This window comes from Poecilia latipinna, unplaced genomic scaffold (genome assembly GCF_001443285.1).
Source record: "Poecilia latipinna isolate Pla-1442-1.1 unplaced genomic scaffold, P_latipinna-1.0 Scaffold41, whole genome shotgun sequence".
Lineage (NCBI taxonomy): Eukaryota > Metazoa > Chordata > Actinopteri > Cyprinodontiformes > Poeciliidae > Poecilia > Poecilia latipinna.
In genome coordinates this window covers 99,104-124,399 of record NW_015112657.1, presented here as the reverse complement: position 1 = coordinate 124,399, position 25,296 = coordinate 99,104, and the positions used below count along the sequence as shown (strand labels likewise).

The window sequence follows — 25,296 nt, the reverse complement described above, 5'->3', positions numbered from 1 at the left end:
TGCATTTCTCTGGAAGAGACCTGAGTTGATGACAGGATGAATGTTGCTAAATTCAGTGCAATACTGGAAGAAAACTTGTTAAAGGCTTCAAAAGGTTCCCCATTCCAGCAGCACAACTACAGTGGGGTATTTTAGACCTAAGAACATAGATTTGTAAGGTTGTCTTGGTTGATATAATAATAACAACAATATTTAACACAATAAAAATGCAAACAATATGAATAGAAAATAGATATCCATAAAATTCTCAATAACTTCACTGAATCCAGAACCGCACTGCATTCTGGGGGATGTAGGCAGAGGAAAGGCTGTAGCCTCTTGACCTCTTGTGGCAGATTATGTCAGGTACGATGTTGTCTGCAAAGTCATCGTCCCTTCCAAGTCTGACAATACGACAGATTTATTTTACCACCTCTCGTCCGTCGGAGTGGAGCTACGTCAAAAAACCATGACTGTCAACATCTGGCAGTGCAACAACATACAAGTGGCAACAGAGAATAATTTTTATTATTCCATGCTGATTTCATGCTGACATCGTTATTACTGTCTGTTACTAGTCAATAATGCTAGTTGTTGATTTTACAGGTGTACACTAGTTTATTATTTACAAATTAATTAGCACATTTTGTTTGATTAAGTATTTATTTAATATCTATTTTTGCACATTGACCCATATGTTTATTTAGTTGACAGTTTTTCGTAGCTGTGTTGACCTCTTTTTGAAGGTTAAAGGTTATGCTTAACATAAAACTATTTAATTTCAGCCATTTTTCTCCTGGTTCAAATAGGCTAAAAAATAAAATAAAATTAAAAAAAAATATCAATTGATATCGATACCGACTGATTTGAAATGCTTATCTCATGATATATTTTCAGCTATACCGCCCAGCCTTAGGTTGTCTCATCTAAAGTCCCGACCTAAATCCAATTGATGTTTGCAGAAGCTATCCATCAAATCTGACTGAATTCAAGCTTTAAGCTTTAGACGAATAATGGTGAATGTTTCAGTGTCTAGTCATGTAGAGCTGGTAGAGACAAACCTCAAATGGTTTGCAGCTGTGACTGCAGTGAAAAGAGACTCAAAGTAATAAATCAGGAGGGCAGAATACAAATGTATGCCACACTTTTCAGTATTCTATTTGCACAGAGAGAAAAAAAACAATCTTTTTGCATTAAATTCACAACCCTTACTTGTTTTTCTGTCACTTCTGTTTTCAAGAAATTACATCGAAGTTTGAGTTTGCTGTGTTACTACGTTTGACTGAACTGAACGGGGGGATAATCCCATTTGCAAGGCATTGTGTATTGACACTGTTTGAATAATCCACTTAGAAATAATGATGTGATTTTTTTTTTTTTTTGAACCAATATTTCACCATGTGTGATCATGCCTAAAGCAGTTAAAAATCTTTTTGATGAACAGTTTTCCAGTTGTAGTAGATTGTCAGTGTGGCAGCCATGCATAGGAACATGTAGCTGGGAACAGAAATACTTTGGCTCCATCTCAAACATCAGAATAATTAAATAAACATGCGATGACTGAAAAAGAGCCTCAGTCAAAGGGACTCCCTATTACTGCTGTGGAGATGTGGCTTTAAACACATGCAGGCCAGTGACGACCGAAGATGTGGGAATGTTGAGGAGAGAGTGAGGAAACTTTCTGAATATTCTGCGTTCTGTCACCCGTCCTGGTTCCCCTGCCTCTACCCTTCATGTATCTCTGAACCGCTCCAATTCTTGTTTTCTTACTTTGCAGAACTGTGTTTTTATGTTCTCCAGCTCTGTCAGCCCCATCAGTTCCCATCTCTGTCATCTTCCTTTCTTCTTCTGTCCCACCCACCCGCTGCTTCTGACGCCTGAGCTGAGGCCCTTGAAGAATCCCTGTAATAAAACTATGGTGCCTGGGCTCTTCATTGCTGCCTCGGTTTCCACACCTCTCATCCGTGCGGGTCAGATCGATCCAAAAGGGTTCAGGCCCTCCATTTTTTTATGTTTGAATACTTTCCCCCAAATTCTCTCCACTTTTCCCCCCAATTCTTTTTCTGTTGTTGCTCGAGTTCTTTGTGTACAGTGAGCTGTGCTCACAGTGGCAGCGCCGTGCCAGAAAAAACCCACACAAACACACATGTATGCGTGCATATGTACATGCACAGTCACAGACACACAGCTGGGCTCCAGCTGCATACAAAGGCTGGGGTTTGGAAATCAATGAAGGAGAAAGAAGAAAAAGGGGAAAGGAGTTTAAATAAATTGGCACTTGAAAAAAGAAGAAAAACGAGAAAGGGAGTGATGGAAACAGAGACGAAGAGTAATTTTTTTTGTAAAAAAAAAAAAAAAAAAAGCCACATGCACCAAACAATAGAGTGAGGCTTGTAATGAAGTAACAAAACATAAGGAGCATAAAAGCAGGAACAGATAAGTTTGTAAGAGTGGAAATAAAATGCAGTCCTAGACTGGATTCAGAAGTTTGAGAAGTCTGATTGACTTTGGATGTCTGTGAGAGAAGATTCATATACATGATGTCAGGAAGAAATAAAAAATACATAAAAAATAGAAGTTATAAAGATCAAGTGACTCTTCAAAAAAAGAGGAGATTCTCAACTGATGTATTTATTGACAGAGGCTATGCATAAATCCCACATTTCCCTCTTATTTTTATTTAAAATTCCTTGCCCAAACCGAGGCTAAATTCATGTCAAAGGTATTCACATGCCTGTCAAACTCAGTTAAGAGGAGCACACTAACTCTGGGGGAGCGGCTGAGATCCACACACCAGGCATTTTTAGTGGGGTAACTATTAGTCATGAACTCCACTAATTTGATCTTTATTGAAGATCAGAAAAAAATAAGAGTGGCAAGAAAAATAATAACAGAGAAAGCCTTAGGAAGTCATGCTTAATGTTAGCCACAAGCCATGAAGGGCGCGGAGCAAACGTGTAGACGATGGTGCTGTGGTCAGATGAGATCAATGCCAAACAATATACATGTAGGAAAAAATACTACAGTTCACTTTGAATCCGTCATTCCACAGTGGAACATGGCAGTGGCGTCATGATGCTGTGGGTATGTTTCCCATTTGCAGGCACAGCAAGGGGAAGAAGTCAGAGTTAAAAACAGGGCTATCCTGGAGAAGACCCTGCAAATTAGACCCAGACCTGCAATAAAATGGTGTAGATCTAAGGCTAGCAGTCAAAATTGGCCCAGTCAAAGTCCAGACCTAAGTCTAACTGAGAATCTATGCAAGACTTCAAAACTGAGGCTCATAAACATTGTTAATTTGATCTGACTGAGTTTGATCTATAGTCCAATGTATGCTGCACTCTTTAGATTTTTATTTGTGGTTGTTATATGACAAAAGTGGGGAAAGTTTGAGGAGGAATGATTGCTTTGGCAGGTCACTTTTAGCCATTACCAGAGAGGACTGTAGGTACGTTGTCCAAATAAAGGATTTTAGCGAAGAAGGCACTTCAGCTATCAAATAACCACTGAGTCAGAAGTTTTAGACTATCAGTGCTAATCTTAATAATTCACATGCTTGCTGATAACTTACAACAAGATAACACAAGCTATCTTCTTCAAATGTATATATTTTCTTTCTTGGTCGCTGCTCTGTTTCTAATCTGCCAGGAATGAAACGCTGTAATTTCTTCACATTGCTTTATATCGTTGAACATTGACATTTTTATTGGGGGAGACGGAGACATAATCAATAGGCGCCTCGGAGAGAGAAGAAAAGTCAGCCTATATTTTCCCTCTTTCTTCTGGTTTGGAAAGGATCCCCAAATTGCTGTCTTATGAGTGGAGCCTGCCAAATTCGTTTGGTTTTATCAAGGACCTTTAACTTGCTGCCCGCATTCCAAATCCTGCACGCACTTTTCATGCACGTACATTTCCACACCGACACAAGGATGCATAACACGGCACATGCATCACACGCCCACTCGTACGGACTTTTCACAAGCACTGAAACATGTGTGACATATATCTCTTGCATACGCTCGCACCTAATGCATGAGGATTCACTAACTGTACATATAAAACTTTGTGCTAGTTAGTTCCTCTTACATTTTCAAATGCTTTATGCTCTCCCAATACACATTATTAATAATTAAAATGAGCTTAACTATTAAAATGGCCTGCAAGAAAGACACTATCTCTCCTTAGTGGATGCTGCAGGATTAGAGAAACTGCCCAAGAAATAAGAAGTCCTTGAAGGATGGCTATCTGTTTAACTTTCACAGCAGAGTGCCGCTATTGATTTGTGAAACTGGAGCACAGTCGGTCGACAAACTGTCAAAGATGAGAGCATGCATGTGTGCGCACATGAACACACGAGCTGCCATCAGCGCTAAGCATGCCAGAGAGGATCTGGCCCTTGTGACACACAGCTCGACTTCACAGCTCTCTAAATTAAATGAGGAAATCATTACAGACACCTATTAAACAAATAAACCGACTCCTTGCAGCAGATAGCTGCGTGTCAGTTTAAAGACACTAATTGTAAGGTCTGGGATGGTTTCAAGAAACTTTCGGAAAAAGCTTTGAGTGTGTTTAGGTGTTGTGCTGCAGAAACCGCGCTCTTAAAAAAAAAAAAAAAAAAACAAGAAATGAAAACCGTGATATTAATTAGGGTTACACCAATCTGTCAATCTGAGATCAGATTCAGCCAAGTTTTTTTGTTGATCGACTCTATCTTTGATAAGTGTAATACTAAAAAATATGTTTCCCTGTGCAATTAAATGCACTAAAACTAAGAATTCTCACTTCTGTTGGTTTTAAAAGTCATCCGCCAACAGCATGCTCTTTGATGTGGGGTTTTAATCTTTTGTAAAAATCTGATAAAGGTTACATAGATAAAAATATTATTGAAATTCCTTCAATTTCTGATTCAGAACTATCAAAGAACCTGCAGAACATTTTTTTTAAATGTGATGCAGGAGGGAAACAAATCACAACTGGTAGCTCAGACCTCTATAACAAATCTGCAATAGATAAAAAAAAACAAAAAAAAACTGATCAGTATACTTCCAGTTTTAAAACTACAGTGCTTTACCTTTGAAAAACGCTTCAGAGCACTGCTGGCACTCATCATCCATGCAATTTGTTTAGAAAATCATCAAGAATAAATTGTTTGCTGTAAGTTTACCCTAGCTAAGCTGATATTTAGAAAGTCTCTGGGTCAAATGTAGGTTTAGAGAAACAATCCCTGGATAATTTTAGAGTTCAGGAGCTAATTCTAACTTATTTTCTCAGTCCACATTAGAAGGCAAGAAGAACAAATATTACTGTACACATGCCTCTTTCTTGCAGGTGTTCTGTTTGAAATTTGGGAGCTTGAAACATGTCGAATAGAGCCACAGTGAAGTCTCTAAACTCAGTGAAGTCTCTAAACTCAGTGAAGTCTCTAAACTCAGTGCTATCTAGAAGTTCCTCTCAGAAGCTTCAATAGGAAGTGCATTCACACAAACTGATAACTGACTTAACTAAAAACCTTTCAGTTGACTCACCCCAACAAGTAATTTTAGATAAGATGAATTTAGTCATGCATGTGAGGAACAGAGAAATATAGGTGTGTGTATATATATATATATATATATATATATATATATATATATATATATATATATATATATATATATATATATATATATATATATATACTACTTAAACATACAAATACATTTTTTCATTTTCTCCATTGTTTCTCCATAAAGTATAAAAAGAAAAGATTTTTCTAAGGACTACTAGGTAAAAAGTCCAAAATTACGCCATACAGCAGCATGCATGCCGCTGCAATCATGTAAAAGCCTCGAAAACTTCTTAGGCTGAAGTAAAGCCTGCACTTAACGAAAGGGCCACTGAGATTTAGGACAAAATTCTTGTTTCGCAGTAAAAAAAAAAAAAAAGAAAAAAAGAAAAAAAAAAGGAACAATTTTCTATATGACATCGATTTAAAAAAGAATAATTCGGGGTATTATTATTTTTTTATGTATTTGCACGTTATTATTTTTTTTTCTACAAAAATGACTCCTACCGTTTTCTTGTACGACTACCTAAGCAGGTATCAGCAGGTAAAGCAACCCTGTAAAATCTGACCAAACGTGACTTTCAAGTTAGTCTTAATCATTCCCCATCTACGAAATTAAGAAAAAGTTTGAATTAGACCACACACGCACCGTGCAACAAACTGCTGCAGAAAAGAAACGTTTTAAAAGTAATTTCTTTGTGAAAAAAAAAAATCCAATTTGAGACAGCTGGTTTTACATGGTGTCTTCTGTCCGCCGCAACATCTCCCACCGCATCACTCACCAACTTCTTCAAACTTTCCAGCGCAGCGTGTTTCTTACCTCGATTTCTCCTCGGGTTGGCTTGTTTCCTTCGCTTCCCTCGGCTTTCGTCTGTCATGGCCAAGCTTTAGTGCTGTCAATGGAGGGGGTGAGGGGGGGGGAAAATAAGAAATAAAAAAAAAAAAGTCGTCCTGCGTGGAGCGCAGCGGCTGTTGCGTCCTGTGCGCCTTGCCTGAGAATGAATGGCGCTGAGGCATCGCCTTCGGTCACAGCGGGAGCCTCAGACCTTGATGGGACTCCAGGCAGCGGCGACGAGACGCGGTGATGTCAGCAGCAGAGGCAGGCCCTGAGGTCAGGCTTGGCATCGCAAAACGTGCACCTTCCTCAAAAGAAAGAACGGAGCAGTTCGCCGTAATTTGCATATTACGACTACATTAAACAATGTGTTAGAGCTCCAGTGGGGGCATCTCGACAGAACTGCTGCTGCATGCAATGATGAAATGTAGTTAGATTACATGCGCATGCACGTCTTTTCACGTTTTTTTTTTTTTTTCTAAAAAGAAACTGATATAGGCAGAAAGTTTAATCTTATGATATAAACACAGAGTGCACTCTATGAGCTCCCCGTATATCTCCAATCGGCTCATTAACAAGGTGCAAATGAGGCTATTAACTCCAGCAGCTCTCCCTGCATCTTTTCCCACCGAAGAGGAGATTACACTAACAGCAGGTTAATGAGAGCAGGTATGCGCCCCCCACATACACACTCACACACACCCTTCATGAACTCTTCTTAAGGATTTTACAGCCTGCGTCTTATGCATGTCGCACATGCGCTCGAGTACCCCGGCGTGGACCCCGTCCTGCGGCCCCATTCGTCCCTGGATTGCTGTAGGAAGTGGTGCATCGGCCGCGCTTTGTGTTGCAACCTACGATGTAATCTGTTTTGCAACTGAAAAACATCCGAACTAAAAAAAAAAAAAAAAAAAAATCTCAACCCCCCGATCAGGAACCCCCACCTTGACTTATTTTGTGGCCCCTACCTTACAGAAGCGAGCCGGGGGCAGCTTTTCAGGGCGCATAATGGAGCCTATGGGGTGTAAACAAACATGTATCTGTGACACTGTGACACACATTAGGAAGGTTAAAGACAGCGAAATAAAAGACTAAACATCTAAAATGTTCTTAAGATATCTGAAGCCTATTTTAGCCCTAAAACGCTAACAATTATTTAGAAAACTGACTGATCGGTTGGCTACACATCATCAGTCCAAACCTAACTCATGATTTATTACCAAATTCACGTTATACACATATTTTACATTTCTATGCATGCCATTACACAGTATCTTGCATAAGCATTCATGCCCCTCTAACTTTGTGATGTTGTGTTGCTTTACAACCACAAGCCTCTGTGTTTACTTAGGATTTTATGCAACACAGTGCAGTCATGCATAATAGCGAAGTGGTTTCATTTTTTTTTGCAAATCGACCTCTGAGGTGTGTACATTTGTAGCTACAAGTCTTTTGAGTTCCCAGCTGTACGCTACGAGAATCTAAATCTTTTACTCATTCTTCTCTGCGAGATGCGCTGTGTGGACGGAGAGCATCTCTGGACATTACCGTTCGATTATTGCCAGAGAACCACGGTCAGATACAGGTTTGGACTTTGACTGGGCCATTCTAACACATAAACAGTATTTGACCTAAAACACTTCAGTGCAGCTCTGTTGAATGATAGATTTCTGTTTTGTTGGAAGGAATTTTTCTGCTCCAGTATTAAATCTTTTGCAGCCTCTGACAGGCGTTTTTCCAGTCTACTTGTAAACTTTGCCCCGTCTTCTCTGTCCCCGCTAAAGAAAAGTATCCCCACAGCATGATGCAGCACCATGATTCACTGTGAAAATTATGCATTCAGGTTACTGTGCAGTGGTAGTTTTCTTCTACACAATGCATTTTACATATGTGCCTCCTTCCTCCACATATTGTCCCATACACGGCTTGTGACAAACTTAAGAAAACAAAATACAAAATTTTCTGGCGTGTACAACCAATAGTTATCCTATCAATAGATTCTCCTCTGAAACTCTGCAGCAGATTGCAAATTACCATTGGCTTCTTGACTGACTGATCAATGGTCCCTTTGCCTTAACTCTACTCTAAATTTCAGCACATCTTTCTTCCTAACCTGCTGTTTCTTGGTTTTCATTATGCTTTTTATTCTCTAATGCCCTTGAAGAAACCTCTAAGGTATTCACACAACCGCTGCATTTGTACTGAGAATTAATTACACACAGGTAGGCCCTGTATTATTAATTGGAGCTTCTGAAATACAGAAGCTCCATTTGTTTTGTTTTGTTTTTATTTAAGGTTAGGTTGCGTATGTATCCAGGGGCCTGGACACATACGCACACTACACCAAATATTTGTTTTATAAAAAGCCTAAAAAGTCACATGGCATTTTTTTTTCCGCTTTACCATTATGTTGTATTTGAGTTGTTTTATTACATAAAAGTACAATAAATTGTCTTGGAATTTGTGGTTGTAACATGACGAAATGACAAACAATTAATAGGGCATGAATTACCTTTGCAAAACACTATAGCTCACTTTATTCATCCACCTAATGTGTTGCTGGGGGTTGGTCTTTTTAATAGATTCTGGAGGAGAAAGCGTCCTGAAGGTGGGGAGGGAGCAGGGGGACGGAGGGGTCATCCCAGCCCTTTGTGGTGGGATGGACAGCAGAGAGGGAGGAGAGGAGGTGGGCAATAAACTTTGAGGGTTATACGGAGGTGCAGCAAAGGTCCTGGGAGCTCCTGTTAAAAGGCAGAAGTTTCCATAGTTTTAACACATACAGATAAATGAATATGTTTTTGCTTGACCGCTTTTTCAACTTACTCTCAAAGTTACTGCCATTATTTTTCTTGATGATCCTACTGCATATGGATGCACTGAGTAAAGAGCTGCGTTTATTAGTTATAAACATGTCTAATAGTCGTGAGATGTTGTAGCAATGCAGCACAGCTGTGGCGGCATATTTTATGCCTCTAGTGTTTGTTTAACACAACACACTCTCACTTATACATATTTACTTACACATATTTAAAGGAGCACAGAGGAAGCAGACCTACTGAGGTTTTGTCCCAGTCTGTGGTCCATGAGTTCAAAGCCTCTTGCATGGTGAGAAGAGCCCTTACACAGCATATTAAGCAGGAGTTAATTATATGCCAACCTAAGTGACAAAGGGAAAGAAAAGCCTCCCCCTGAATGGCCAGACAAGAAAAGAGAAAAGTCATTATGTTGCCCACTCCTTTGCATTTGAAAAACTCTGTTCTTATTTTGGCATTTCCATTTGTAACTCTGGAAAAGTGGGAATCTCATGAAAAGTGTGTGACAACGATGCCTTTGCATCAGTTAACTCTAACAAGCTTTATTATATATTTAGGGCTATAAACATGTTTACACTTGCGTGAAAGATATGTGAAAGAGACTCCTCGTTCAGTTTTTGAGCTGCCGATAGTTTAGATTAGACGTGTTAAAGTTGTGAACCACCACTGTTAACGTTACAATTTAGAGCAGGGGGGTCAAAAGTAGACAAAAAGTAAAGCATCGTACAACTGAAAAAGTCACATATAAATTTAGGACAACCACTTAACCATATCGACCATTATTTTCCCTCCTCACCACAAATCTCTGAGTAGCACATTTCTGTCAAAAGTTTTAACATAAATGATCAGATCTTCACCATGTTCTAAACATGTTTAAATCTAGCATCAAGACAAAACCACACAGCACAGAGTCTACTCACTTTTTTTTTTTTATTTGTTAAGCAAAGGTAAAGCCAAAATGTTTGTTTGCTTTGTGAAAAATCATTGCAAACTATGCCAAGCTACAGAATTTAAAGAGGATGTTCTTTCTTTCTATCATGACTGTTATGTGTCTCATCACAAGGTTGGTATTTCCATTTTGGTAAATCATTTAATTTGTACACCTCAGGCCTATACAATGAAAAAAAAAAACTCACTTCTTTCAGTTAGACATCGGCCTGTGGTGGCGCTTAGCTTACTTATTACTTGATCTGATATTTTCTCAATATGAATCCTACTGTCCTTTATGTTTTAGCACTCTGCCAACTTCCCCCTTCCTTCAAACATGAGTTAATGAGATTCCTTTGTGGAAACTTTGCTATTGTTTCAAATCCGAATGTGGATATGCCAGATTGCAAATCAATAGTCCGTCAGGAAAACTTCCACTTTGCCTCGGAGCAAATGAGTCAGCTTTTAGCATCACTGCCAGGCTGTAGTGGCTGCCGTGGGTCCGCTATGCCATGCCGCAACACCACAATGCCAACACAGTCTGAGCACACTGGGGCCCCCTGAACCAAAAAACAAGCCAAGCTGGAGAAAGTCAAGGTAGAGACTATTTTATCTTCAACTTCTAAAACTTGTCCTTTCAGTATAGTTGCTCACAGTGAACAAAGTTAAATTTTACTTGTGGTTGGAGGTGAAGGCTGTAGAGTCCATTACCATGGCAATAGCATAAGAATTAGATGCATTGTACACACGATGTTTAAACACTATTCATGTTGGTTTGTCAATGGTTTAATTTGACAAGATTCCATTAACTATATCATGGGATAACTTGGATAATTATGTCCTAATGCAGGTGTCGCATTATTGCATCCTGAAACAGATATGCCATGTAAAGTGTTTTCTTCCCACTGTTAAAGCAAAAGGTGATCCCAAGTAAGTACGGCCATTTGAAAGAGCTTAACCAGTGTGATGTGAAAGGCACAAATAAATCTGACATCATCTCAAACCCAGGAAGATTTGCTTTTATAGATCCTTTATGATGTTTGCATTTACACACTAATTAGGCCAGTTTCCCCCGTCACCCTCTCATATAAAGTCATTTAAAGGCGCAGGCTGTGGCTGATAACATTTTATAAGGCAGGTTTGTGCAGTTTTTCTTTCCTACAGCATTCAGCAGTTCACGAGTGAGTGTCCCCACTGACCACAGAGTCAGTGCAGGCGCTGATGTAATCAAGAGCAGCCAGTTTTAATGCTGATCCACTTAATCTTGGCAGCTTGCTGGAGCACATGACTGCAGCTCCTCACAGGTTGCTATGTGCTGTAGTTCATATTCATAACAAGGGGTTTTCCAGCTTCTCCCCTGGATAAAAATAAATTCTTCCAGAAGTTCTTATCTAAATTACAAAAGGAAAAAAAAAACCTGTGATGAAAAGATAGAAAATTTGTGCAATTTAACAACTCACATGGGTGAATGGGTATGTAAGGAAAGTATACATCATACCATGTAGTACTAATGTTCTTATGGATGCTGTGAATGGAACTGAATGCATTTTTTTTCCCTCAGGCTGTGCTGCCCTCTACAGGAGAAAAAGAGGCCCTACATTTGTTGGTCAGCAAGAGTAAAGGATCAAAAGTGCCAAAATAAGAAAATTTAATTTGAAATAAAACATTGTGCATTAAAATTAAAACAAAAAATAAGCAAATAAGTATTACTATAAAATATTTTTGGGTAGCACGAAGGCAAATAAGGTCCTGAGTTCAAATCCAGGTCTGTGGTCTTTCAGAGTTTGTAAGATCTTCTCCTGTATATGTGGGTTTTCCTTCGGCTGCCTCCCACAATCAAAAACCGTGACTGCTATGCCAATCGAATACTCTACCTCTCCTTAGGTATGAGAGCATGAATGCATGGTTGTGTTTCCCTGTGATGAACTGGTGACCTGTTCAGGGCCTCTTCTGTTATTTAAATGATAGATAGAAAATAGATAATAAACGTGGAAATAATGAAAATGTTGCCATTACATATCAAGTTCCTATATTATATAAGACATATTACTATAGAAGATGCTTATTATAGCACAATTAAAAATTCCAAACTGCTAATATGGGTCATTAAATGGACATCTGACATGTTGAACTGCTCAGTCATTTAAATAAAGATTAATTGTAGCCTCTCCCCCTGTCACTGCTTGATACGTTGAACCACTAAATGAAAGCTAAAACATTTCATTAATCTTATAAATATCCATGTATCTTTGAATTCTTTCATTGAATATAGATTAAGATACATATGTCCAGTTTTGTTTATCATAGGGTGAATTTATTCTATCTTCCATTATGACATATTGCAGTCATTGTGCAGAATTAACTATGCTATAGTTGATGGTGATTGGTCTAAAGTGGACTTTCTTTGTAGCCAATCAGATGTTAGGATCCTTTATGTGGACTGTACAGATATAGTTAAAATTATAGTAATGAACTGCAAGCATGTCTGCAATAAGTCAAAGAATCAGAAGGCATTACCTATACATTTAAGATAAGATGAAGTCAATAATATGATGCCCTTTGGCCATCTATAAACCACTTTGCAATCAGTTGTTGTGACTTTTATTACAACACACCAGACATTTAAGAATTTCACAAAACATTGGCACCCATGTCAAACTGCAGGTTTATTTATGAACTGGTAAAATATAGCACATATGTATAAAAATGTAGAAAATTGTACAGAAAATAAAACACTTCACTTTATTCCATTAGTTTTTGCTACTAAAATAGCTTTGTTTTGCTAAAAGTGATAATCTTTTGCCAGCAAAATAAGTCAGAATGAAGGATAACAGTTACAAAAAAGAAAACAAAAACACAAATCACACACACACACGCACAGGCACACAAGGAGGGCAACAATCATAAGGTTCATTAATATAAAAAAAAGATTTTGTACAAAACATATACATTCTACATGACAGCACTAACAATTAATGTTCATGTACTTTGGGGTAGTGTTAGTGTTGAGCTTTAATACTCTATTTGTACATCTTTTCCTCTGTTACCATGAATCTTTGGTACAATGTGCACTTATTCCAAACTGAGGAAGTATTAATTGGTGCTAAGGCTGAAGTGACAATACTGTGATCTGCTGAATGATTCATGCTTTATGGAATACTTTAGTGTGGCCCCAGGAAGCTTAAAAGGCTCAGATCTCTGACCTAATCAAATACTGTATGAAATCTGTATAGTCATGTAACTGAGGTTGGCGTGAGTCACTGAAAGACAGGGATTTTTTCCAAACAGTGCTGTAATCAGTGCAAAACCACCTTACTAAAAACAGCTGCTGCTTTCTTCCTGGGATACAGTTCAGCTGTTAAAGTACCTCTCTGTACCTGATAAACTCTTTACTACAGTGGTAGCAGGATTAGCCCTTTTGTGAATTAGTTATGCTGAATGTAACTCTTTGGGATTAGAGCCAAAGTGCAGCAGGTTGTCCTATGAATGTACCTCAGTTTCTAAAATATAGGAAACGATTACACATTAACTCAATATCCTCAGTTACTATCAACCCTCAGCTGAGTCCTGTGTGAGCTGGTGGTTAGATTATTGTACAGAAAATGCAGTCTGTTTAAACATACATGCTGCCATTTAAAAAATCACTGTTAATGCTGGTGACATTTACTGGAAACACTGAAAAAGACGTGTTAAAAGTTCCAAAATATATGCACCTTTTATTGCAGTAGCAAAATGTCATCCTGAAAAAATACGTTATTTACGTGCTTTAAAATAATTGTAATCAAGCCTTATTTGGTGTATATTTTTATATTAACAGTTGACTTGAGAGGACAGGAACTTTTATTCAGTAATTAGGCTGTTTAACTTCAAAAGTGTCTGAAAGCCTTAAGTACAAGACATCCCGAACTGATTGAAATGCCAGATTATTTTGGTATTTCAATCAATAGTCAATTTTGAACCTTGTCTCAAGTTTTTATCCATAAGCAATGGGTAATACACCTAAATCTAGTCTAGAGAAATAAATTTATTCTGTGCTGTATTAATGTTGATTTAAAGAGCAACACAATTTAATGTCATTTTTTTCTTAATGTCTCTTGTATTTTAACATTTGCTTTTCCCATTCATTGCATTTATGCAATAAAGAGAAAGTTGCTGATCAGTTTCATTGAATTCATTTAAAATAATAATAATAATAAACTAAAGCCTGCATAAATATACTCAGATTCATTTTTGACATTTCAACGTGAGATTATGACACTGCAATAAAAGATGAATTAATTTTAAAGCTTTTATCACACCGTCAATAAGGACACCAGTAAAGATAAATGTACTATAATTGAGCTTTTCTCACATTCTGTAACTCAGAAGTGGTAGGCACATTCTGTTATAAAGACACCTGATAAAAAAAAGTAGCTGCTTTAGAAACACTTAAAGTAAACAAGTGGAGTGCAAACTCTGTCTGGAAAGGCATGTCAAACGTACATGTAGTGTGCACACTAAAGATTCAAAACAAGTCCTGAGTGTCAGTGTGTAGGGATAGATGTAGGGTTACAATGCATGTGACTGCTCTGCAATGGTGCATATGTAGGAATACTGATATGTTGCTGGTATAGATTGTGTTGATACTGAAAAGGAGGAAATCAAGAGTAACACAGAAGATTTACAAGGCCAGAGAAACATTTCTCAATCACTAAAAGCATAGCTTTCTTGTCTCTTCAAACAAACAAAAAATACTAACCCCTGAACATTGAGCTTCAAGCAAACTATCAAGCAAACTATCAAAAGACAACCTTTCAATGTCTCATTGTCGTATACACATTTTGTATATATATATATGTATATATATATATATATAAAACATATTTACATAAATCCTTCTTTGCTCCATTGTTGCCAAAGCCCTTTTTGATTAATAAAAAAACTGTTCAGCATCCTATGTTCAAATCAAAAAATAGTTCTGTCTTACACTATGGCACAGAAAAAACCATACCAAGGCAGCAGGGGAAAAATTATGAATAGGGAAAAGCCGGCACCTTTGGTTTTAAGGTTTTTGATGGTGGTTTGCATATTTTTTAAAAGCGATTAGACTGTATTAGTAGCTTTGCCTCAACTTGCACCCAGAACCTATTAGACTACATTATCAAATCTTTTTACATGAGTCTCCAATAAGCTATTGCTGGTTTTAGTACTATTGATCCATTTTATGAACAGTTCCACTTTACAGTCTTTCTGGTCTGGCTAAACCTTCAGTCAAAGTCCCTCAAAGTGACAGAATCTGATTTTGAAAAACAAAAACAAGGCCAAGGCGAATGTTTATTGCTTGTCTATAGCTAATGCATGCTAAGATGCCCTATTGTCCCCTAAGACAGAGTGTTCAGGTACTTATTTTCCCCAGCCAGTGAGGTAAGCATGGATGTCATGTCACCCACAGCCATGTTGGACAGGCCAGTGCCCGGAGCCAGGCTGACGGACGTCTGTGGGGTGGTGAGGCGGGAAGAAGCCTGGGAGGATGATCCTGGAAGACCTTGGAGAGGATTGTTGACTGGACTAAATGAGGAAGAATCAGCTTCATCGATAATGGAAGTAAAGTCAATGCGAGCATTCTCCAAGTCCAGGTTTTCTAAGGCATTCGAGATGGGACTAGACTCTGGATAGGGAGCCATAGGGGCAGATTTGGTGTCACCTGCTGGGTCCAGGTTTGGCGGTCCCATATTGGTCGGCTGGTTAAGGCAAGGTCCATTCTGGGGGTCCCTGTGTTTTTCCATATTCATATTTATCTGACCTGTGTAGTACATGTTGTTGTTGTTGGAGGGAGAAAACATTTCATTTTGAGGGTGCTGTGGATGCTGGACAGGTGGAAGGCGCACCCCTCGTCTGGGGCTGGAAGTGGAGTGTACAGGGCTCAGGTGGGGGGAGCCGCCAAGGTAACCCCCTCCTACCTGTGGCAGACTATTCTGGCGGCTGAGAGGCTTGCGTCCCTGAGGTGGCCTAGGCACAACCATTTCCTGATTGTAGCATGTGCCCTGGAGACCTGTCAGGTGCTGATCTTTAGGTGTAACTGAGGTGGGCCCTCGGCTGTGGGCAGCAGGGCTCATGACCAGATTACGTTCTGGGTAAGAGGGATACATCTGGTTGGGATATAGGTTCTGATTCTGATGCTCTGGGCTGTGTTGCATCATTGCTGCTTGAGCATTCAAACCCATGTTGTCAGAAAGAGAAGGTGGCTTCATTCCACTCTGCTGCTCTTGCTCTTGTTGCTGCTCCCACATGAGTGCTTGCTGAGACTGCACATAATTCCTCACCATCATCTCCTTCACCTGCATCATTGGGGTTTCTGACCTTTGGCCTTCTGACAGCCCAGAACTGGCACAGCCCAAACTTAAGCCACCTCCACTAGGGTACGAACTTGGGTTCTGCCCTTGAAAATCACAGCTTGGGTGGCCAGAGTTTCTCATCATCACTTGAGCACTCTGTTGGGGGTAAGTCTGTGTTTGCTGCAGGAGGATTCGTTGCTGTTGGAGCTTTGCACTCTGACAGGCATCTCCACCACCCATACCAGGGTGAAACTGTTGCTCAGGCTTGATGAAAGGTTTGTGAGTGCCATCAGGATTGCTGTAGAGGGCTGTCTGATTGTTAAAGTGAGCTTGTGTTTGTTGAGGCTGCAGACTGGAATCTGAGAACCGCACCGATTGCTGGTTCTGAATTGTATGGCTTGAAGTTTGGATTTGGTTGTGGTTGTCATTCCAAGGACCCCCACTGTCACTGCCCTGACCTATGCCTGGGTAATGCGGACCGGAAGGACTCAGCTGGCAGGTGCTCATGCCATACTCGGCCTGTTGGAGAAGTGTATTTGACATCCCATCTGGCTGTGTAGGTCTTGCTTGACCTAATGGATTTCCATTAGCTCTGGCTATGACTTCTCCTCCGTGTCCCTGGTAATGCCGCTGCATGTAAGAGGGATCCAGGCAGCCCAGAGAGTCATGGCTCGGGGACAGCTGGTTTGGAAGTGGACCTCCACCTCCCATTGTCGGATTCTGTTGCTGGAAACTCATAAAGTTTCTCTCCACAGGGGTCATCATCATGGAACGATCCCTGGCATCAACAGTGTTGAGATGGGGCTCCATACCCATAGCTTCCATCATTACATTTTCTGTGATGCTCGGTGGACGTGGGGAGTACATGTGGCGGGAAAGACCTGTGTCAGAGCCACGAAGTTGTAGTGCATTTCTGCGGCCCATCATGGCCACATTATTGAGGCTGTTAAAGCGTTTGGGTAGAGCTAGTGGGTCTGCTACTGATCGAACCGGATCACTGGCCCGCCTGGTGTTGTTACCTGGAGCCTGGTGAGGGTAGATAACTCCAGTACCGTATTCTGTGTTGGCACTGTGCCTCCGTTGACCTCCTTGCTGGAGGAAAGGAGGTAAAGGCTGCCCTTGGTACTCACTCAAAGGACCTCCCCTTCTTACTGGTGTACCGGGCTGCTCCATGTTAGGTAAAGGAGTGGGTGGAGGTCCGCCAGTGGCTGCAGCATATTTGGCCTTCAGGCTGTAGTGCTGAGCAGGTGTTAAGTTGGGGAGACCTGGTAACCCTCCACCTCCGGGACATGGAGCTCCTCTACGATAGGTTTCAGGTGAAAGAGGGTCTCCCCCGGCTTGTTCTGGACTCAGAAGGTGACATCCGCCCCCTGCTGTCCCTCCTATTTGTGAGACATCACTGGAGCGTCTACTGGATAGGTAAGGGGAAGCCATAGAGGAGCGACGGCTCACTGTGTATGCTGAGCTTAGGCTGCTTGTGCCACTTCCTCGTCTGTCATTAGTAGAGTTTGCTATATTTCCAGCTCCAAGCTCGTGGTTGGACAGCTCCATTACGCGTCGATTAAGTGGAGAAGGTGCACACAACCCCATGTTGTCCCCTGAACCTAGAAAGAAAAATTAAGGAGAAAATTACTTAAACATCGTCCACTGTGCCTGGCAATTAACATTTTTGCATTTTGATAAACCCATGCTTTTATGGGATTTTGTCAGAATAAAAAAAAATTGAAAGTGTGGCATACACCTGTTGCTTTTTGCTGTAATCTCAGCTGCGAGTCTTTTGAGGTATTTCTCTACCAGCTTTGGCTGACTTTACTTTTGCCAAATAGCAAAGTTAAATCAAAATAGATGGAGACCATCTGCAAACACAAACTATTCAATCAATCAAATTTTATTGGTATAGCACATTTCAGCAGCAAGGCATTTCAAAGTGCTTTACATAATTAAAATAAAAACAGCATGTGAGAAAGAGATTTAAAAAACATAATTAAAACTATTGTCTTGTGCCAGATTCTGAAATAGATCATTTCTAGATTAAAAACAATAAATTTGCAGCTATGAGTGCATGCTTCGAGTAATTTTCCAGTTGAAAGATTAACTATTTCCATAAGACACTTGCAGTGCTTTCAGCATTTTTATAAAGTGTTGGTCAGTGTTTACCTTTGCTCATTTTCCAATCAACTTAGGGATTGGAAGATGGGCAAATGTGATATAGGGATAAAGAGGAGTGAATTCAACTCAATGCCACACTTTCAGATTTTTATCTGTAAAAACTTTTGAAGACTTTGTACCATTTTCCTTCCACTTAACAATTATGTACAATTTTGTGTGTTGCCCTATCACATAAAATACAATGAGTTCTGTAATCAAAATGTGACAAAAAATGAAATGGCTCAAAATTTTTCTTTCCAGTATGTACCAGAAATGGCAGGAAGTTTGTTACTGGTGCAGCGGCCAGGAGGAGTCGGCCTTCGAATTTGCTTTAGCTTGTCAATCTTCAGGTTCTCCAGCCGCTTCAGAGCCTGAGCAGACATTCCCATTGTTCCTGGCTCCCCTCCCCCGCTGCCTCCTCCACCTGCAACTCCATCCTCTAAAGCTGTGAGATCATCCAAGCTTCCCGCTGCATTTAGGTTCATTTCCACACCGCTGTCATTGTTATTGGTGCTCCCCAGTGGAGAACGTTCGCTGCTGCAAGACGACTGAGCACCAGGACTTGGCTGGGACTTCTGAAAGTCAAACGAAGAGATAAAAAGTTTTAGTGAATCTTCTGAGAATAGTTAAGTAGATATGTCTGAGTTTACTCTCTTTGCTGTTCTCTACAGCAGCCTTCAGTAATGTTTGTCACTGACCAAGGTAGTCTCAGGTGCCAACAATTTGCAGTCTTCCCTGCATGTCTCCTCCTTTTCGAGGAGCAGCTCCGATGTTTGGCCTCCAGGGGTCAGCGCTGAGCCAGGGGGTCGTGGGCCTGTGTCTCCACGATGCTTCTTGGTGATATGGGCTTCGGGGCCATGTACTGTCTTCACGTGCTTACGCAAAGAGCTTGGATCTGTGTATCGCTTAGTGCAACCAGGGATCTTACAAACATATGGTTTCTGTAAGGCGCACACAAAAAAACCCATAAAAATTCTTATACAGTAAATACTGGGAGAGTTTTCCCAATAAAGCTAAATTGATTAGCCGTCAGATAGTCGTTCAGTTTCCCTCTTTAAACTTGTCTGTCTTAGTACCTCATTGGAATGAGTTCGGTTCTGGTGCTTTGCCCGGTCTGAAGCATTGGAGAAGGCTTTATTACACCCCTCATGTTCGCATACATATGGTTTCTCCCCGGTGTGAGAGCGCAAGTGGGTCTTCAAATTCTCCAGGCGAGAGTAGGCTTTATTACAGCCTTCAAACTATAGCAGAAAACATTCACAACAGTTCATCATGACAGTCGGGTAACATTAAAAATGATCAAATAAATAATGCATATCTAAAGCTTTTATGAAAAGATCTGGTGTTCCACAGTAATATAACTTGTTGAATTAAAGTGACCCTCAAAAGCTTTTCATTAATATGTCTTAATAATACTTGTGGCTGATATAGAGGAAGTCTGCAAAGATTGTAAGCCTAAAGATTATGAAGGTGAGAAATTAAATCGCTTTCCTTCTAAGCTACAAAAGCACATTCATTTATCTGCCCTTTAACTTTAGATCAGGAAATGGAAAACAAAGAGTTCAAAGTTCCTTACAGTGCACTTGTGTGGCTTCTCTCCTGTGTGTCTGCGCATGTGAACCACGAGCATGTACTGAGCTTTAAAAGGCCTCTGCTCTCGAGAACACTCCTGCCAATGACAGACAAACTCCTTCTTCTCTCCGTGGATGTGCTCGTTGTTTATGTGCTAAAAGGATGACAAAGACATAAAAAATAGAATGAGCGTGACTGACTGAAGCTCCAAAGAGTACATTTTTTAAAAACTTTTTAGCAAACAACCAAGATGCTATGTTCATCAAAATGCAACCACTGCACATTAAGTTGAATAGACCATCCTCATGGTGAAACATGGTAGTGGAAGCGTCATGCTGTTGAGGGGGTCTTTTCTCAGCAGGAAGTGAATCAGAGTTAATAGGAACATGGATGGAGCTAAATACAGGCCAATACTGAAAGAAAGCCTCACAAAATTAAATCATGGGCGATCCATCCAACTGAGCTTTTCTGCGAAGAATGTACAAAAATATCTATCTTCAGATGTACAAAGCAGTTAGAGACACACTTAAAAAAAAAGCTGTCATTAGATGTAAAAACTATTCCACATACACTCCACACCACTAGATTTTTATTTACATAGCATCCTGGAAACCATGTATCATTTGTTTCTGCATCACGATATTCACCTCTTTGGTGACAGATAAAATCCAGTGACGTTTCTAATTGTATCAAAAAGTTACGGTTGGTTTTACTCCAACTGATTGATGACGTGTAAAATGTCTCACATGAACAAGTTGGTCTTGTGTGTCAAACTCCTTGTTGCAGCTCTCCCAGCGACAGTTGGTCTCATAGATGGCCTCCGGCTCCGGCTTCCCGTCCTCCTTGTCCAAGTCGTCTCTGCCATCCAGCAAGCCCATCAGATGATCCTGCTAAAGCATTTTTGTAGAAATGAAATCTCATTTAGCTCAGGCGTACTCCAAATGCCAAAATGGCCTTGTCTTACAGTTCAGATTTAATCTGCTGCTGATAAAACGAAAGTTGGAACATGGCTTTCTGTCAAATATGAAATGATCTGGAAAAGATCAGATGTAAATATCACAAAAAGGACATGACTTCACCTGAGTGCCGGTGGAGGAAGGACTGGCTACATCTCCCTCTGACCTTTCCTCCAGGTTCTTTACATTCATGCCGTCCATCACGCCTACCAGACCTGGCTCTGTTTTCAGCTGCTAAACAGTACATACAACATTGTTTTCTTCAGTTCGTTCATACACGTCAGATTCCTGTGTGAAACGTATGTTTTTTCACTGCACAATGAGCAGAAGCTGCTGATCTACTGTCAAAGCTCTGTGATGTCGGGTTGAAAGCCATCTTACATGTCCATGCTTAGGTGGAACGAGGAGTCGGGGATTGTGGGGCGGTAAACGGGAAGCTTGGCAGGGACCTGGTGTGTGAACACCCAGAGGTGTGCCACCGTTTCCTCCGTATATGGAGCCTTGCTGTCTGGAGTGGCAGCTAATGTTGCTGGAATAATTCAGAGATGGACTGAGGAGGCAAAATATACCATATTATCACTCAAAGAGAAACAAAATTAACACTAAATTGTTAACATTTAAAGAACATAACCAGAACACATTGCTAAGTTGTGAATTAACAACAGCGTTTATGAATGTAACAATATAGAGCACAAACATAATCTAGGTGCCACATCAACGATGGAAAAACGTTTCTAAATGATTTATCATGGTCCCATTTTTTTATTTCACTAATATGAAAAACATCTCTGTAACCAGATTAGTTTTTGTTCCATCAATAGTTTCATCAGGCTACAAACACTGATGGTTGAGGTACTAGACTCAGAAAAATGTTGACTTATACCTCATGGCGCTCACAGACAGATGGCCATAGGAGCTGGCTCCGTTGGGGTTACAGCGAGAGTTAACGAAGGCCACGAGCGAGTTGGGCGAGGTCCGAATGACGGTCTGCAGGTCTACACTGGCATCAGACAGAGGTGAGATGGACAGGGCTCTCTTTTTACTCAGCTTCAACATAGAGCGAGGTGTGGAGAACCTTGAGCCTAGAGGGGACAGAAGTTTTATTGAGAAAAAAAAAAAAAAGAAGATCAGTCTTCATCTTAAATAGAACGTTTGTTTGTGACAGGAATATGTTCATTTTAAGCAGCTGCTTTTTTTTCCCACCGTCACCAGAGCCGATCTGCTCAGAACTGGGCTGAAGCTGACAGAAGTTGGGATGCGACGACATCATGTTATTCTGGTTGCAGTAGGGGGCGCTATTGCTACCTGGAGGATTTGAGAGGGAAAAGTTTGAAGTTCTCATGCAAACAATTCCAAAGAAACATAATCAATTCATTAAATAAGATTAAGTAAGATTATTTATAAATACACAAAAGTAAACTGAATTAAAATTTAATTATCTGAAAAACTAAATTGAAAAAGGCTGAACTGGTGACAAACAAGATGATTTTAACCAGTTTGTACTCATGGCGCTATAAATGCAGTTTCCAAAACTGGAATTCGTTTATTTATGTGGATTTGTGGTGCGTGTTTCTAAGTCTAGAAAAAAAACAAAAAAACTGTTAAACAACCCAATCTATTTAAATAAATGATAGATATTTAATAACATTCTTTAAAGTGGTGCAGAATTTGTTGTAGGAGTTTATTTAACAAGTTGAACCCCAGACATTTACTGTACATAACACATGTTCATTTAAAAGACACATTGGAGCCTTTTGTCACTAAAATTAAGTGCTGCATGTCAAATATGTCTAATTATATCTAGAGAATTGCTTAATCTCTAGTTTATTTTTGCATAAATAACCCTTCAGTCTACATCATTGTGTTGTTTTAAATACAAAGTACAGAGAGAGATTCATAAGAAAGTCTTTCATTAGACAGTGAGACTTTTAAGTTGTCTATCTGCCTTACAATTCTCATCACTGTGTACTTATGCAGGATAAACTCAAATCCTCCTACACTCTTGTTGGTCACAGTTCTAATTCTGATAAACATCACATCATGCTCCACCGAAAGTAATAGATTACACATAAAACTGAAGTATGAATTCATAAAAGCTCCAGTTACATTTGTTTTGTGATTATGATAAAAAATAGATACTTCTTGATTTTTTCCCCTAATAAATCAATTGTAATGTTTCAAGTCCGATACTTTTGGAGGGACCTGCATTGTAGTAAAGCTGTCCAACTGCAAACTTCTCATCATTCCTCCTGTGGAAATCTATGGAGTTTGAGTTTCAGTCTCTCAGGTATCTTTAAGTCCTAATCAATAGCAGCTGTGAGGTTAAGGGGATGAAAAAGATACTGTGACTCACCCTCTGTGGGAGGCATGCCCCTGTGGCCCATCATACCGTGTGGTGGAGGGACCTGAGGAGGCCTCATGTATTGATCCAAGCAGTGGCTGTTTCCCTGAACCGGACCTGATCCAGATCCATGAGCCATACTGGGAGTCATGGGATTGTACATAGTGTGGCAGTCCTGGGGAGGGCCGTCGAGGTGCGGGACACGGAGGGGGGACGCATCGCTGTAGGGAGACTGGTCCGATGGCACAATGCTGCAGATAACAGAGAGGCCAGAATTATGAGACAAATAATGGAATAATAAAAATACACAGAGTAAAAACAAACAGACTGATTTAAAATGAACCAAAATAGATGTAAAAAAAATTGTAAAGTAAGACTGAACATGCACCAATAAGACTTTAGTGGCAAATACCAACTTCCAGTTTTCTTTGAGAGCTGATCTGCTGAATCAAAATGTGTTTTTTTTTCCATTTTCTTATTTAAATCTACAAAACCAACAAAACTCATCTGAAAAAACGACTTTGATTCAACATTTAAATGTGGCAAACCCACATCCTAGTCAATTAGAATACCATAGGAAAGTTACTTTAATTTGTTATTTTAATTCAAAAAAGGAAACACACATATTGTTTCATCAACACAGAGAGATGTATTTTAATAACACAGTTCATCAGAGGACTGGCTAGGACTGGAGAGAATGAATGCAACATAATGGTTACATAAACAATTTGCTTTTATTCAGAAATATTATATTATGGCCATGTTTTATCCTACATCACCACAAAGGAGGGAAAGCCACGAAAGGTTATCTCTACACAAGCTGACTGTTCACAGGTTGCTGTGAACAAGTACCACAACTCTGAGAGAAGTCTAAAGCAATGCATCGCCTCTGAAATAAATGGACTCTGATAACCAAGTCCTCTAACAGCCTTTTAAATTATGCTGTCCTAATATTTGATGCAATGCTTCGCACCCACCACTAGATGTTGCATCTCTCTAATCTTGGTCTACACCATGGAAATTTACTAATCTGGGTTTTCCCCCACAGAAGAAGAAAGAGTAAGCCTTGGAACTTTCCAGCGGCTCCCATAAATTTCAATGGATGCTCCGACGCTCAAAATCGGTCTCTGCCTTTTTTCTTCCATCTCTCAGACTCTTTCACTCCTCAGGATCGTCCTCTGCTCCTCCGCCGTCCTTTCAGTTCTTTCATTCTTTCTCAACAACGTGTATTCCACACAGGAGCTTAATCTGTCCTCTCTAATCCACTGTGCTTCCCCCCCATTCTCGTTTTTTCCTTCTTTTCTCTTCCACCATTCATCCCTTCAGTTGTACTTTTCAGTTTCTCCCTCTCCCCCCTCAATCCTTTCTGTCTTGTTCCATCTTCCCCTAAACCTCCCTTCCTCTATCTCTCTCTCTCTTCTGCCCAGCCACCTTTCTCTCCAACTCTCCCTGCTTCTCCCTCTCTCTGGGTAACCTGAGTGGGGCGCGAGGCAGTCATGCAGAGCGCAGCGGGGCCTGGTCAGCCTGTAATTAGCAGCTGTCAGAGAGAGGCCGAGTCCACCCGCAACCTGGGTGGCATGAGCGAGGGAGGGAGCGCGGGTGGATAGCAGAGGAGCGTAGAGCAGGGAGTGAGTGGCTGAGCTAGCGCTGTGTTCACAACAACTGAACATAAACCTGGGCTTCTGCATCCTTAGAATATTTGATTGAGACAGGAAAAGTTTTTCTTTTTTTTTTTTTTGGCCTCCAGAAGAAATGCTTTGAGGAATACTGAAAATACATGTTTCTCATCTGCACCAGGATCAATGAAAAATACTCAGAGCTCTGCAGCTCATATTATTAGAATAAAGAACACAGATAAGCTAT

At 40.1% G+C, this 25,296-nt stretch overlaps 2 protein-coding genes across 5 annotated transcripts in view; both read right to left on the bottom strand.

The window, feature by feature from the left end:
• The window catches only part of LOC106956544 (zinc finger E-box-binding homeobox 2), a 37,249-nt gene extending 30,193 nt beyond the window's left edge, over positions 1 to 7,056 (bottom strand). Inside the window, exon 1 of the mRNA XM_015047461.1 lies at positions 6,348 to 7,056. Within this exon, the coding sequence (XP_014902947.1) occupies positions 6,348 to 6,405 (58 nt within the window). The 5' untranslated portion in view covers positions 6,406 to 7,056. The remainder of the gene's footprint in view (positions 1 to 6,347) is intronic.
• A 5,692-nt stretch (positions 7,057 to 12,748) lies between these two features.
• The window catches only part of gli1 (GLI family zinc finger 1), a 55,194-nt gene continuing 42,646 nt past the window's right edge, over positions 12,749 to 25,296 (bottom strand). Inside the window, exons 3-13 of one of the 4 annotated variants that reach the window (XM_015047440.1) lie at positions 23,446 to 23,684; positions 22,296 to 22,397; positions 21,976 to 22,174; positions 21,474 to 21,642; positions 21,216 to 21,326; positions 20,883 to 21,023; positions 20,141 to 20,290; positions 19,641 to 19,805; positions 19,263 to 19,505; positions 18,833 to 19,139; positions 12,749 to 18,020 (exon numbers count right to left, since the gene is read on the bottom strand). In XM_015047440.1, coding sequence (XP_014902926.1) covers positions 15,463 to 18,020; positions 18,833 to 19,139; positions 19,263 to 19,505; positions 19,641 to 19,805; positions 20,141 to 20,290; positions 20,883 to 21,023; positions 21,216 to 21,326; positions 21,474 to 21,642; positions 21,976 to 22,174; positions 22,296 to 22,397; positions 23,446 to 23,684 — 4,384 coding nt within the window. In that variant the 3' untranslated portion in view covers positions 12,749 to 15,462. Of the gene's footprint in view, positions 18,021 to 18,832; positions 19,140 to 19,262; positions 19,506 to 19,640; positions 19,806 to 20,140; positions 20,291 to 20,882; positions 21,027 to 21,215; positions 21,327 to 21,473; positions 21,643 to 21,975; positions 22,175 to 22,295; positions 22,398 to 23,445; positions 23,685 to 25,296 lie in introns of all 4 variants that reach the window. The other 3 variants (XM_015047431.1, XM_015047448.1, XM_015047422.1) reach the window with 3 other exon arrangements.